General features: G+C 39.2%; 2 protein-coding genes across 5 annotated transcripts in view; both read left to right on the forward strand.

The window, feature by feature from the left end:
- Window positions 1-14,293, forward strand: part of LOC136244182 (titin-like) — a 74,707-nt gene that overhangs the window by 23,441 nt on the left and 36,973 nt on the right. The window lies entirely within an intron of this gene.
- Window positions 1,703-2,773, forward strand: LOC136244519 (uncharacterized). Its single transcript, XM_066036099.1, has one exon. The coding sequence runs from the start codon at window positions 1,933-1,935 to the stop codon at window positions 2,686-2,688; it is 756 nt and encodes a 251-aa protein (XP_065892171.1). The 5' UTR covers window positions 1,703-1,932; the 3' UTR covers window positions 2,689-2,773.

Consider the following 14,293-nt stretch of genomic DNA (forward strand, 5'->3'; position numbering starts at 1 on the left):
CATTCTTTTTGATGCTGGTTGATGGCACTCCATTATCCTCAGTCTCAGCCAGACAATAAAACGTACGTGTCCAACTGCCCAGCTTTGGATACTTTGTCTGCCTCAAAGCTGTATGGTATTTCCCTCTAAAGTTGCAACATTGTTCCACAGATATCAACCCACTTCTGGCCTCCCTCAATGCTGCCATAGCCTGGCCATAACACCCTGTAATCTCTGCTGTCTTTCTATATAATAATATGAGCATAAAGTGTCAGTAATTTTTTTTCTTGCACAGCACACCGAAGAAGGTGTGTGGTCTTCAGGAAAAAAGGGGCTAGCCATGTGAGGCTACTGTCCAGGAGTATATCTAGAAAATTTTCTTACTGTTTTCTTCAGCATTCGGGTTACTGCAGGTGGCACTACGTTTATCTTTTATGCCCATCACAAATCTGTGCATTGTCAGTAGTACTGGATATAAGGCCACATAAAGTTAATTTTTAGTTTCTCATCCACCTGCCCACAAAAATTTGACGCGGGCAGGTGGGTATTTTAATTATTTAATTTAAAAAAATATATATATATGAATGAACTGTTTTTACTTTGAAAAAGTTACAAAGTGATGTAGTTTCCAACAGAAGATACTATTTGTCCAACACACATATCACTACTAACACGTATTAGTTCTTTTCTGTCCTTGCCAGCTTGGCATTTCACCGTTGCATTGGTGTACTGTTCCGACAGAGGTTGACTATTGTCGAGTTGTCCAGCAGAATAATGTGTATACAAATCAGCTAGAGTAGATGACTCCGGAAATGAACAGCCATACCACGAGTTTCTATAAAGCACGTGTAGTTTATGGTTTTGGATCACGTGTGAGAGCAAAAAATGTTGATGCGGCTGTGAAAATATGATGCGGGTGGGGAGAGAAACTAAAAATTAACTTTATGTGGCCTAATACTGATGGATAGTCCAAAGTAAAGTATGTACCAATCATATCTATGAGTGTATCTTGAAATGTGATGCTTTTTATAGTGACCTGCCTCTGTTACCGCAATAGAGAGTTTTCATCGCGTGAGCAAAATTACGTAATTTATTGAAGCCGCCATATTGGAGCACCAAAATCCTCAAGCACGAGTTACTGATAAACCCTGACTGATAACAATGGTTCAGTGTGTGGTATGCAGATGTACTAACCGTACTGATCCTCGTCCTGGCAGTAACCAAGATGAAAACATTTCCTTTCACAGAATACCGGCAGTGCATGACAGAAAAGGAAAGAAAGACTTCAAGTTGAGGAAACTACGACGAGACGGGTTTCTTGCTGCTATTCACAGAGCAGACCTCGACATGGATGACCTACAAAAGTACAGAATTTGTTCGAAGCATTTTGTATTTGGTCAACCTGCAGACTTGTACAAGCAAACCAGACCAAACTGGCTACCAACTTTACATCTTTGGCATAAACGCAGTAACACTGAAAGTGTTTCGACAGCAGCAGTGGAAAGGTATGAACGGGCTCGAGAAAGGGACCAAAGACGTCTTGTAAACCAGGAAATGGAAAAAGTGCTACCTACCATAATGGCTAATGAAATTGATGTGATCATTATCGAACAGGTGAAACTGATTGTGACAGAGCAGATTGAAATTGCATACCAATACTTTAAGGCAAAGGAGGATAATGATTGTGAATGTTCCAGCAAAGTTGCTTTGTTAGAGAAGGAGCTTGCAGATAGTAAAGAAGCCATCAAATCTTTGACTGAACAGTTACAACAAATGAACGAGAAGCATTCATGAGGTCCCTTTACAGAAGAAAGCCTGCTTGATGCAAGTGATGATGCCATAAGCTCATACTCTGCCTTACCAAATTTTAAAGTCTTGAAGGCTATTTTTGATCACGTACACAAAACCTTACCAAGTGATGGCATCACCAAGTTGTCTCCTTTTCAGGAATTCATGTTTGTGATACTTAAGCTTCGGATCAATCCTCCTCTGGAATTTATGGCTTATCAGTTTAGAATTTCTACAGCTATTACCTCAAGGATTTTTATGAAATGGCTGAAACAAATGGACTTGCGATTGCAAGACCTGATAATCTGGCCAGACCGAGATGCCCTTCAAAAGACAATGCCTATGTGTTTTCAAGCATCATTTGGAAAGAAGGTAGCTGTGATAATTGATTGCTTTGAAATATTCATAGACCGGCCATCGAATTTGTCAGCACGTGCTAGCACGTGGTCTAATTACAAGCACCACAACACTGCCAAAGTGCTGCTAGGAATTGCACCTCAGGGAATTGTTTCATTCGTTTCAGAATGTTGGGGAGGTCGAGTAAGTGATAAGCATCTCACTGAACAGTGTGGGATTTTAAAGAAATTGTTACCAGGTGATGTTGTTTTGGCAGATAGAGGGTTTGACATTGCGGAGTCAGTAGCTATGATGCAGGCACAGCTCTACATTCCTGCCTTCACAAAGGGTAAACAACAGTTGTCAGCAATGGAAGTAGAAAGTACGAGGAAGATTGCAAACGTAAGAATTCATGTGGAACGTGTTATTGGTTGTGTTCGTCAGAAGTATTCCATATTACGAGGCATTATTCCAATTGATTTTGTAACAAAAAGACTGGGTGAAGAAATCCCTGCCATTGATCGTATTGTACGAGTATGTTGTGCCTTAAATAATGTATGTGCATCTGTTGTACCATTTGAATAATCATGTTTTGAATTAATACACAATAATACAATTACTGTTATGGTTTTAATGTTAATAGAATTAATCACTGTTGTATCTTTCTTGACTTTCCTTTTCCTTTGGTTTTACTGATCTTTTGGCAATCACTACAGTACCATTTTCCTTTTGGTATAGACTTGTCACTCATTTTCAAGCATTTGAGATGGAACCACTTGATTGCACATTCATTATTATCGCAGCAAATCATTGTCCCCTCATCTGGACCATTGCAAATGCAAAAGTGTTCATCTTCATTTGAATGGTCATGGGAAGCACTTAGTTCTGTGTGGTCTCAGCTGCAGCTTGAAAACTGGTGGATTGTTTTTCCAAATCATCAGATGATGTCTTCAATGCTATCCTTGCGGTGACTGTAAGGACACTTCACCTCAAGTACACGCTTATCACAACAGTCGCACTCTACTATGCCGTCAGGGGAAGCTCCAATGTATGGCCATCTTGGATTAATAACTAACCCATTTTCTAATACCTGCAGGTTCTGATGATCCTTGCTGACAGCCTTTATATATTCTTCACGTGCAAGCTTCTCATGCTTCCGTCCCCAATCTGTTTGCTTGCTTGTGAAAACAAACAACTCAGGGTAACAAATTATTTTAATAAGGCTCTTTGATGGCTTTGTACTATCCGTGTGGCAGACTGCTTTCATATTAGAAGCAGTAACTCTTCCAGCTCGATACTTAAACCACAACTTGGAATTTGCTTGTTGCCTCGTCTGTAGTGTAACATCTTTGCACACATCAAGCAAACACTGGTATCCAAGAGAAACACATTCCAGCTCGTAAAGTGAAGCAATTGGTTGGGGGAATGTTGACAAAGTTGTCTTCGGCACATACACATCAGAATACTCTGGGACAACTGATAGCACAGCAACCTTTGGACCAGTAATGCTCAAGGCACTGAAAAGCTGTGTCAATTCATCACTGGTTGATCTCATGCCTTCTCTAGACTTATGTACTTCTTTAGTACCTTCACATCCATCAACTAACTCATCTAATTTTCGCTTTTTACCTCGAGCAGAAGTAAAATCGATGTCCTTGATTGGTAAGTACCGTGCAGATTTCAGCAAAGATGGCAACGCCCAAGCACACTGGCCATCCGTACAGCTTCTCACTCCTTCAAGTCTACTTAGCGTTTCTATATAGAATAGTACAGCAGCAACATGAGTGCAAACTTCACCAAGGCCTGCCATACAGTTACAATGGGCACAGCATACTTCACCATTTTCCTCTATAATCATCCAACACTTTAAAGGAGTGTCATTCAATCGTTGGGAATGGAACACCTGTAATAAAAGCATAGTAAGCATTGTGTTTACTTTAAATCTTTAAAATCTTCTTACCCTTCCAGTTGTAACGAATTTTCCAGCAACCCTACGGATGACAACTTCTTTAACCCATCCACACACAAATTGATTGTATGCCTCTAGTCCCTTTCATGCTACGAATTGTTCTTTACTTAAAATACTAGTTCTAACAACCAAATACGACAGTAAGTCACAAGCATCTACAGGAGGGCAGTCGTCACATCACTCAAGATCTCCTAGAGCACTGGTACAAAGGGATCGATTCCACCGATTTTTCCTATCTTATTCAAGTAACGAGACCTTGCTTCATCTGGTAAACTACCTGCATAGGATGAAAGAGTAATATCTCCAACTTCAGACATCATAAATTCACTGTTCCACAATAGTCCAGTCGGTGGTCTCATAGACTCAATACATTAACCTAGTAATCTCAAGTACTATGAAGTTTTTTTACAGATTTGTGTTCCCAGGTGGTTCTAGAACAAATTCAGCTTGGTTGCCCAAGTGGCAACTTTGGGCAACTCTGGAAAATTGTGAAAATTTAAAATGGCCTATATGACTATGACCGGCTCCAACAGAAAAACTTTTTTTGTGTAATATGTCTAATATAGGGTTATTGGGGGTGCAGAATTCATTTCTGGTGTTAACTTTTGAATCTGAGGTGTAGAACATAGTGAAAATTTAAAATGGCCACCGCAGAAACAATTCACTACAAAAATTAATGCACGATGCTTTTAGCATACGGTTAGCTATGGTTTTTGTAGATATTTTCTCATGTCATTTTTTCCACCATAGCATTATATACAAAAATTTAGAATGATTGGTTGAGATTACTATACTATAAAACAAAGCTAAGTAGCTAGAGCATGTCTAATTCAAAATCCTCTTCAGCAATTATGCAGTTTTCATCATGAACATCACCAGACTCTCCTTCCTCTTCATCTTCGATCGCAGTGTCACTTTCAAAATAGTCATCATCTGCCTCATTTTCATCTTCTTCACTGCTTGTTCCAGGTCTCACAGAGTGTGGATTACAGCAGTCTTCTCCACCAGAGCAATTGCAATAGGAAGTGCATGGTACATGCTTTTTGTGACAGCTGCAAGCTTCAGAACTGCATCGCTTGCCTTGTGCCTTGCAGCTACACTTTATTAAGTCAATTAGTTCAGGTGGAGCTGGAGCACCTGGAGCAATTGCAGGAATCGGAATATCATTTTGGATAATCCATCCAAAGTGGGTAATGTCTGATGACTGGTCAGGTGGTGCCTGCTGGTCTGCTGCTTTCCATAGCATTACCTGTAGATGTGCCCGCAAAACATGCAGCAAGAGGTTGGCAGATGTTGGAGGTAAAGCCATGATTTTTGTGGCTTTCTTCTTCTTAGTAAATAGTTTGAAACGAGCATTTTCCATTGAGGTCCCGCTAGGCTGACGATAAAGAGCACAGAAAAATTGTTGAGCCGCTTCCATCAAATCAGTGTGGGTGGCGTCTACCTCACCAAGTTCATGGGCTAAACCTGGGAAGTTTCCAGTAAGCAGGGTGTTAAGTGCACTGATTTTACCCTTGCCATATGGGTACGATACTGTGTCACATCCACTTAGGGCATGCATACCAAGGAGCTGAAAGCATTTTTCGCCCAAGTCAGCACAAGTAGCATTAATGTCCAGCACTGTCCCATCCCATCTTTCCATCTGTACCTTACATTGCAGTCCAGCTCGATGCACCCAATAGACCAATAAAACAAAGACATCAGTGTCATCACTAAGAACACGAATCACACTCTTGCCATGGCTAGCAGCCTGTATGACATACGAAACCATTGTGACATCAGCTTCATCATGACTAAAGGCACCATCATCCCTAGTTTCCATTGTCACATTGTTATCCATGCTGAAGGTGCACAACACACTTGCCAACCGTCGCTTGTTGTTCTTGCTTTTGAGAATTGCATCTCTTTTGGGAAGGGGACTAGTGATGGAGAGCTCGTAGTCAACTACCACCTCCCCAGCACGCCGCATTCTCTCATGATCTTTGGCAGAAGTGTCATTGTATTTGTCAAATACAATGATTTTCTCAGTAGCATCTGGATAACGACTAATCTTACTTTGAATGCAAGCAATCAAATTAGACAGATTACCACCATGTGGCCACACAGTGTGATAAAATAGCTGCGAAACATCCACTACAACAGTTTCAGGAGTTACTGGTAAGACATCAAGCACTCCAAGACGTTTAACTAGAGCAGACTTGTTGGCTTTGCGGAGACAACTGTGTTCATCTAGAAGTGATGAAGGAACTGAACATAGCTCATATGTAAAAAGGTGCTCAAGCTTTATCTTTCTCCCACCTATCAGGATGCTTAGGGTTTATAGGTTCACACACTTTAGCACAAAATAAACAGTGATTTTTGAACTGAAAATCACCTACTTGTGATCTTCTAACCCTAGCTGTTGGAGCCTCTGTGATGTCAGCTTCCGAAGCCTTCCTCTTCCTTGACACAAGTTTCTTTATATGATCCTTTGATGTATACGAACAATAACAGTTCTTATGGAGTTCAACTGATGCTTGTTCTCCATGAGAATTTAGAATGCTCTGCAATTTGTTATGAAGCTCCTGGTCACCACGCTCCACTGCACACTCTATCAGCTTCTTCACTGCTTTTTGTTTGAAAGTGCTAAATTGCCCAGACTTACTACAGATTGGAAGAAAGCACTTTTGATCACCCAATGTAGCCATCGGAAGCAAAAGAAATGTGAAAATTGTTGCAGAAATATGTATTGCAGGATGTCAAACACCTAAAAAACAATTTTTTTAAAGTTGAAAGTAAAGTTTACAAAAATGAAACAGAAAAACGTACTGCATTAATTAGAAAACCAGCCAAATGCATCAAATCTACACTTACTCTACTCCTGATCCAATATCAAACCTTGTAGATTATCATACAACCAAAACTTAAGTCTGAAAACGAGTGGTAGCTACTCTTCTGCTCCCTTTTAAAAATTAATATAGAACGTCCGTTACCATGGCAACCAATTACGTAATTTGTTTTTTGACCTCAAATTAGTATCATCTTGTGCAGAAAAATGTGCTGAATTCAATGGTGCCAAAATTACTTTGATTGTATAAAATCCCGAAGAGTTATGAACACTAGCTCATATGTAAATTTATGACTTCCTGCATATAAATTTTCGCCAATTTTCTAGAGTTGCCCAAAGTTGCCACTTGGGCAACCAAGCTGAATCTGTTCTAGAACCACCTTGGAACATAAATCAGAAAAAAAACTTCATAGTTCTTGAGATTACTAGGTTCACAAAATTTCGACTAGACTACAAGCGTTTAGAATCCAGTTGTAAAGTGGTGCTCCAATATGGCGGATTTATTAAATTACGTAATTTTGCTCACGCGATGAAAACACTCTATATAGGGCTCATTTTGCTTAATTTTCTTTATATAAAATTTCAGGTATTCTGAATTCTATAAGTAGCAAGTTAAAATTTAGTATTCTCCATATACTTACAGAATGGGATCTGGGACAATATTGAGCATTCATGTTTTATTGCAGTATTGGCCACAGCAGGGAGCCACTTACATATTGACATAAGGACTGTGCATCTTTCCACTGTAGTAGGCTTACCTATAATACATAGCATTACTCGAGGTTTTAGTGGTAAGCAATCGCAGCAGTAGAAATCTGGGGATGTCTTCCCAAATACTGTATCCCATCTCTCCTTGCTGGCCTTACATTGAATGTACACTAACAACTGTAGTCTATCTCTTTTTTTCAATCACTTTTTTGATCGACTGTAAAGTATGTACTTCTATGGATGTTGCCTGGTCCAATGACCCAGGAAGACCAGCTTGGTTGCTAATCAAAGCTTCTTGGACCTTGTCCAACATCACTGATCGTTTACATTTCAGTTCACAGCGATGCTCTTGGTACAGGAAAAAAAACTTCCATTTCCTTCTCCAAGTTTCGTGTCTTGCCACTTAACTTGTTGCCAATAAACTGGGCCGCCATAACTCTGTAGCTGCTGGATCCCTAGCTGATTTTATACAAATCACATTAAGGAAGTTGGAGGTGATATTTATACAGTTTCAATTATTTTATTTTCATTAGCTTAGCTATATATAGCTACATGGAGTATGTGCATTGCAACCAGAAGCAGTTAAGCTGGAGGCTATAAAACTGATCGTAGTACAGCTGATTATTACTTTGTCGCCCAACCTATATAGTAGCTATGGCTGTGACATCTGCTCCTCGTGATCCGCATCTTGTTGAATTGCTGAATTTATCTTTACAGAAACATTGTTTGATGCTAGGTTAAAGACAATTAGTTGGCTTCAAGCTAGAAGCCTGCTTGCTACTCAAATGACTTGCTCTTGTGCAGGGAACATGATTTTAATAAAACGAGATCTTTCCAGAGGCAAACGAAAATGAAAGCTCAATAACTTAGAGGTTCATTCGTCGCGGATGACAGCGAGAAAATTCTTCTACTACTTCTTATGGTGTTAGACCACATGTACGTTGATGACAATGTAGTAGTGCTAAACCATTCAGCCTCTCTCTTGTCCCATGCTACTCCTCAAAGATGTTTTAAGCAACCTAAGTAAACTGATTGAGCGTTCACATTCACAGCTGGTTACTGGCAGAGTAGCCATTATCCTTAGAAGCACATGTATATTTGGATAAAATAAAAGTCACTATCTGCATGAGAAAGTGCTTTTTCTGGAGTGTTCAATTGGGAAGCTAGTTGGCGGTCAGCCGTCCAGTGCTGCTGCCACATTTCAAGTTCAGCATCAAAAGGTAGTGCAGATGGAAGATCATCTTCATAGAGCCGCAAGGTGGACTGCAAGCTTTCCCTGTCTATCACACTCCGTGAATTGCTAATTGTAGATGGCAGTATTTGAATGAATTCTACAATGTTTTGAGAATTTAAGCCCTTTGTGTAAGCCAAAACATTGTGAGTGGCTACCAATGTCACGATGAAAGAAAATTGTGACATTGCAAGCAAGAAAGATTCAGCAATCTGACCTTGTATCCCTATTCCATTCACCAGCACTACTTCCGGCAATGCTTTCAAAGCAACAAACAATGGGAAGAAAAAGGTCATGCATCATGTTGTTTACTTCACGTATGTCGCAACACTTCATAACACACAGGTTGAGTCTGTGAGATGCACAGTGTGTATATATGGCCTTAGGGTTCTTTGAAGCAATGCACCCAGCTGCACCCTGTCCCTTTGACTGGCCTGCCATTGCACTGTACGCCTGGCCTCACAAAAACTCTGGCTCTAGTTGCCAGTCAACAAGTTTGCCAATTATGTTATTTGCAATTGCAGTTTCACAAGCATGAAAACAAAGAAATCGTTCACATGGAATGCCATCTTCATCTACAAAACGAATGCTGATAGATAACTGCTCAGTCTTTGCAGCATCAGTAGCTTCATCTGCAATAATGGAAAAAAAACTTGGCCTGTTTTATTTTACTCAAAATTTTATCCTAAATCAGCCTACCAAAAGCTTTAGTCATGTCATTTTGTGTTGTTTTGCTGGTGTAATTGGCATTATTGCTTGCCGTTTGAAGATGCTCTTTAAGAATACAATCACCAGCATCTATGCGAAACTGCAATAATGCATGAAAATCACCACTATGGCTGTCAGCTGGGTCATCATCAATCATTGACCAATCATCATGATGGCCTCTTAAGGCAATTGCTTGATGGCCACAAAATAATCACAGTAGCTACATAGTTTTAAACGATTCTTTTCTACTGTTTTAGCTACCTGAGAATTGACCTGTTGATCAATTGATACAGCATTGTTGGCCATTACATTAGAGAAAGCCTTTGCTTTCTGTACTGCAAGCAAATGTGATTTTTGATTAAAATGCTCATTTAAGATGTCACTGGCATGCTTTAAATTGGTAAATGGTCGATTAACAAGCATACCCAATCGTTGTCCTGATACTTCTGTTTGAGCAAAGAGTATGCAATACTTACAATACCCACTGTCTGCACTTTTTGAATAAGCCAAACCTTTATATTTTGTCAACCCGCTCCGCAGAAAGTGTCTTTGCTGCTTTCCAAAAGTGTGGGCTGGAAATTTGTATGTGGCACTGGGTATGAAATGATGATTAAGCAAAGAATATTTCTCATAGCTCTATAAACGATCAACCTCAGGAGATAGTAATGGTTGGTTTGGCACAACGCTCTGTTGACTATCAGAACTGCAGTTCTTGCTATAATATTATTGTATGAGACAGTATATTAGCAATATAATATGCACTATGTGATTTTCACTTTCATTGACATTGTACAGTGTATTTAGTTCTAGACCTCTGTCTTTGTGTGACTGTAATGCGTGATTATGAGTGTTGTTACACTTTTCAGAACTGCTACTTACATTTGAACTGCTACTTACATTTGACATGTCTGTATAATTTTCTATACTTTTTGAGCTAACAAAACAATGCACACATACATCTTCGCTGCTAGTATGTTGTTGACCGCTAGAATCACTGCTCACATCTGTTAAATCAAATAACACAACCATGCATTTAGGGCTGTACCGATACATATCGTATTGGTGGCCGATATGGAGAGTTTTATCAATATCAGTGGGTCCCAATTTTGTTGCCAAAAACCGATACGATATACCAATATGAAACTGTTTGTGTCAAGATATATTTTGGCATGATTGGCCCACCTGTTATACAGCAATCAAGACTGGGGAAACAGTAGTTTCTACTTAAAATAGATTGATACTGCCAATATATTGAAATATTGCCTAGCTCTACTGTAACAAAGGTTATTAAACTTACTGCAAAGGAAAAAGATATTTATTACCATTGTTTGATGATGTGTGTTTACTGTGTTCATGCCAAGCACCCAAGCTTCACTTCAAGGTTCCTTTCAATTCCTGCAGATGTGATTGTTATCAGCAACTCACAAACTGTACCTCTTCAACAATTTTGGAGTTAACGTCCATTGGGATGCCAACGATTCAGTGTAGTATTTTGTATATTTTGTTTGAAAGGAACCCCTTTATCTGAAGGATTTGCCCATGAGCACTACGTTTACTGTTGCAGTTGTGGTTCAATACATAAAATAACCACAAGATCACCATGTAATATTGACACTCGGTTGCAATAAAAGTGTGCTCAGTGTAGCAAGGAATGTTAGGGGAAATCACTCGGGGGAAAGTATTCAGTATATGTCGGTGAGCAGCACTGCATTATAATTATAGAGACCATTATGGAGACTAAACAGGACAGCCATGCCGCCACAGATGTCAGCTCCTTTCCTGTGATTATTGTACCCACCAAACAGGAGTACTTGCCTGATGACACCTATTCTACTATCAGCTATTAAGAATAAGAAGCTAGGTGATAAGTCATATAAATGCCTATTTAAACAAGTATAAGAAAAATTAGGAATTTTAAATTAGATTAGGGACAGTGGACAGTGTACAGTGCTGCAATAAAAAGTACTGAAACAAGCTGGATCAGAGTAGTACGTAATGTCCAAATACTGTAAAACAATAAGAAGTGAATGTGCAACACTAATCCCTACTGTGCAACACTAATTTAAAATTCCTATTTTTTTCTTATACTTGTTTGTGAAGTTTTTTGCAAGCTCATGACCACTAAATAGCTTGCTTTTCACCTAACCAGTCACAATATTTTAAAAGTTAATCACAGTACTATTATACTAGAATATGAGTCATATAATAACAACTGATCAATGGGCGTGGCTGCCTGCAGACAATAACAGACGTGGATTCTGTGCATACCTACAGACTGATGAATGTGCGTGGCTACCATATGTCTACAGACAGTAATTTATGTAAGTGGGCGTGGATTCGTGTATACCTACAGACTGATGAATGGGCGTGACTACCATATGTCTACAGACAGTAATTTACATAAGTGGGGGTGGCTCACAAAAGAAGCAGGGCTACACTATGACGTGTGGTAACATGTCCACATTTAATTTAGCACGTGGGGTCAGACCCGGATAATCTGTAAAGCGGGACCTGGATGACCCGACTCGGTTTAACATTGTTACTAAATAAACTATATTTATTGACTTACACGTTGCTATATAGTTTGCCGTGAGTTGCTCTCTCTGATCGATATCAGTAGCGAGTCACGTACGTGTGTGTTCAAATAGTTTGGTGCAACCGGTGACCCTTGGTCTTACATGAAAGTATAAGTGTGTTTGCTGTTGCTATTTTCTTGAGTAAGAAACTGTACCCAGTTATTAATGGTGACCATCTACATGAATCACACTTGTCTTTCCATGAGACATCCACAGCATATTCATACACATCTAATAAATCTTTCATACAATCTTTCCGAGAGTGCTCATCATAGGCCGTTGCACATGATGCCTTTACCCCCTGTATACCTATTGCATGTGCCCCTTTTGGTTTAACTCCTTATTTAATACACACCCTTAAGAGTTATAATCATGTCAATTATTATAGTGATTCCTGTGTGAGCAAACTTTGCTTTTGCATTAGCACGATTTTTTTTAAATGACAAAGGTCTTGTGTTTCCTCTAGTGTGGAGCGAATTCCATTCTCCATCTGTAGTGAATCCTGTACAATACATCATGTAAATAATATCATGATAGTGTACAATGTAACTACCCACCTGCAACATGCATTTTCCGTTGAGCCATTATTTTGTTGGCCACTTTGTGGATCTTTACATCTGTCAACCCTTTATGTGGGATACACTGGACAGGGCTTTCTCCTTCAGTCTTCTGTCTTATCTGTTGGCCACAGTATTAATTTTTTCCAGTAGAATTGAAACAAAATTGAAAGGTGACACGGTTGAAAATGTATCTAACTCTTACCTGTGCTGTCGTCTTCTTGTGCTGACAAAATTAAAGCATGGTGACACTGAAATGCAGCAATACCTCATTCTTTTCTCTTTGGTACATTTGCCTAAGATTGTGTTGAGTTGCTGTTCAGGCTTGTCAGATTTGCAGTTTCCAGCTGCTATCACTTGTGCTGAGCATTTTATAGGTCCATGCTGCTTCTGAAACTCAGTTGTTATCATTATACAATTAAACAAATGTTGAACACATAACAAGCTGAAGAAATGTTTAGTTTGTCCTTTACAAGCAGCCATTTCTCCTCATCTCTTTCCCATCTCAACTGTCCATATCCTATTAACATGTTATTAAACCAGTAGTTGTGGCAGTGCAGTGCACACTCAGTTTCTACCTTTAACTTGATTTATACAAATACCAGCATACTGCAATCTTAAATTTTGGGTGACAAATAGACAAGCTGCAGCAGCTTGTCTATTTATTATCAATGGTCTTTTTGGGCTTTGTCATGTCACCATGTACATCTACCAGCCTAATAAAATCAGTCCATCCAACTCTATACTGCTTTAGTCATTTATAATTGTGTAACCACAGTCCAGAGCTGGACAAAGACATTCCCCTTGTTATATAGTAAGCCACCATCATCACAAATCTTTGCTTGCAATGTAGCAATGCCCATCCTCGTTAACCCAACTCAATAAAAACTCTGTCATATTATCATTGATGCTCAAATTATACCCTGTTTTTGCATAATATAGAGTTTTTTCCAATTTTGTTGCATACGTTTTTAAATACCTGCAGTTGTTCAACTTGGGAGAAAGTGTCCTACGTAAAATTTTCTATTGATCTTTGGATTGAAGCTTGAAGATACGACTTGTATTCGTCCTTGCTGATATGTCCTCATTATCATTTTTCCAAGCAGCCATACCTTTTACTAGTTTCTGTAGCAGTAAAGGGTTATTAGTCATTATTCTTACCTCATCAATAGGGATATCCAAACTATATTGCAAGAAAAATTGCTTTGCTTCTGACTCATCAAAATTACTGACTGATTGATAAGTAAACATGTTATTTTAAAAATTGAGAAAATCTCTGTTTTCATTATGAATCCTTTCCCCACTCACTGCTTAGGGCAACAATCATGCAAATGTGACCTTGAGACATTGTCACAAGAGGTATAAATATTTATTAACTTATTTCCCCCATCGCATCAGTTGGTGACTCCTCTGGGAGGTTGCCTATACCTGCAGATATACTAGTGAACAATCCCTAACTCAGTCTATAACCATGATTGATTTAGGGATTAAATGTCCACTAGTATATCTGCAGGTATAGGCAACCTCCCTTGTCTCACAACTTTTTAGCTGTCCCCTTGGGTCCTAGTGTTCACCATCAGAGTCATTCAGATACAGAGTGATTTTGAGGGTGAC

Source organism: Dysidea avara, chromosome 14 (genome assembly GCF_963678975.1).
Source record: "Dysidea avara chromosome 14, odDysAvar1.4, whole genome shotgun sequence".
In the NCBI taxonomy this organism is placed as follows: Eukaryota; Metazoa; Porifera; class Demospongiae; order Dictyoceratida; family Dysideidae; genus Dysidea; species Dysidea avara.

What these genes read in the sequence shown, in the direction of transcription:
- LOC136244519 (XM_066036099.1), top strand. Translation starts at nt 1,933, where the DNA reads ATGTTTGTGATACTTAAGCTTCGGATCAATCCTCCTCTGGAATTTATG.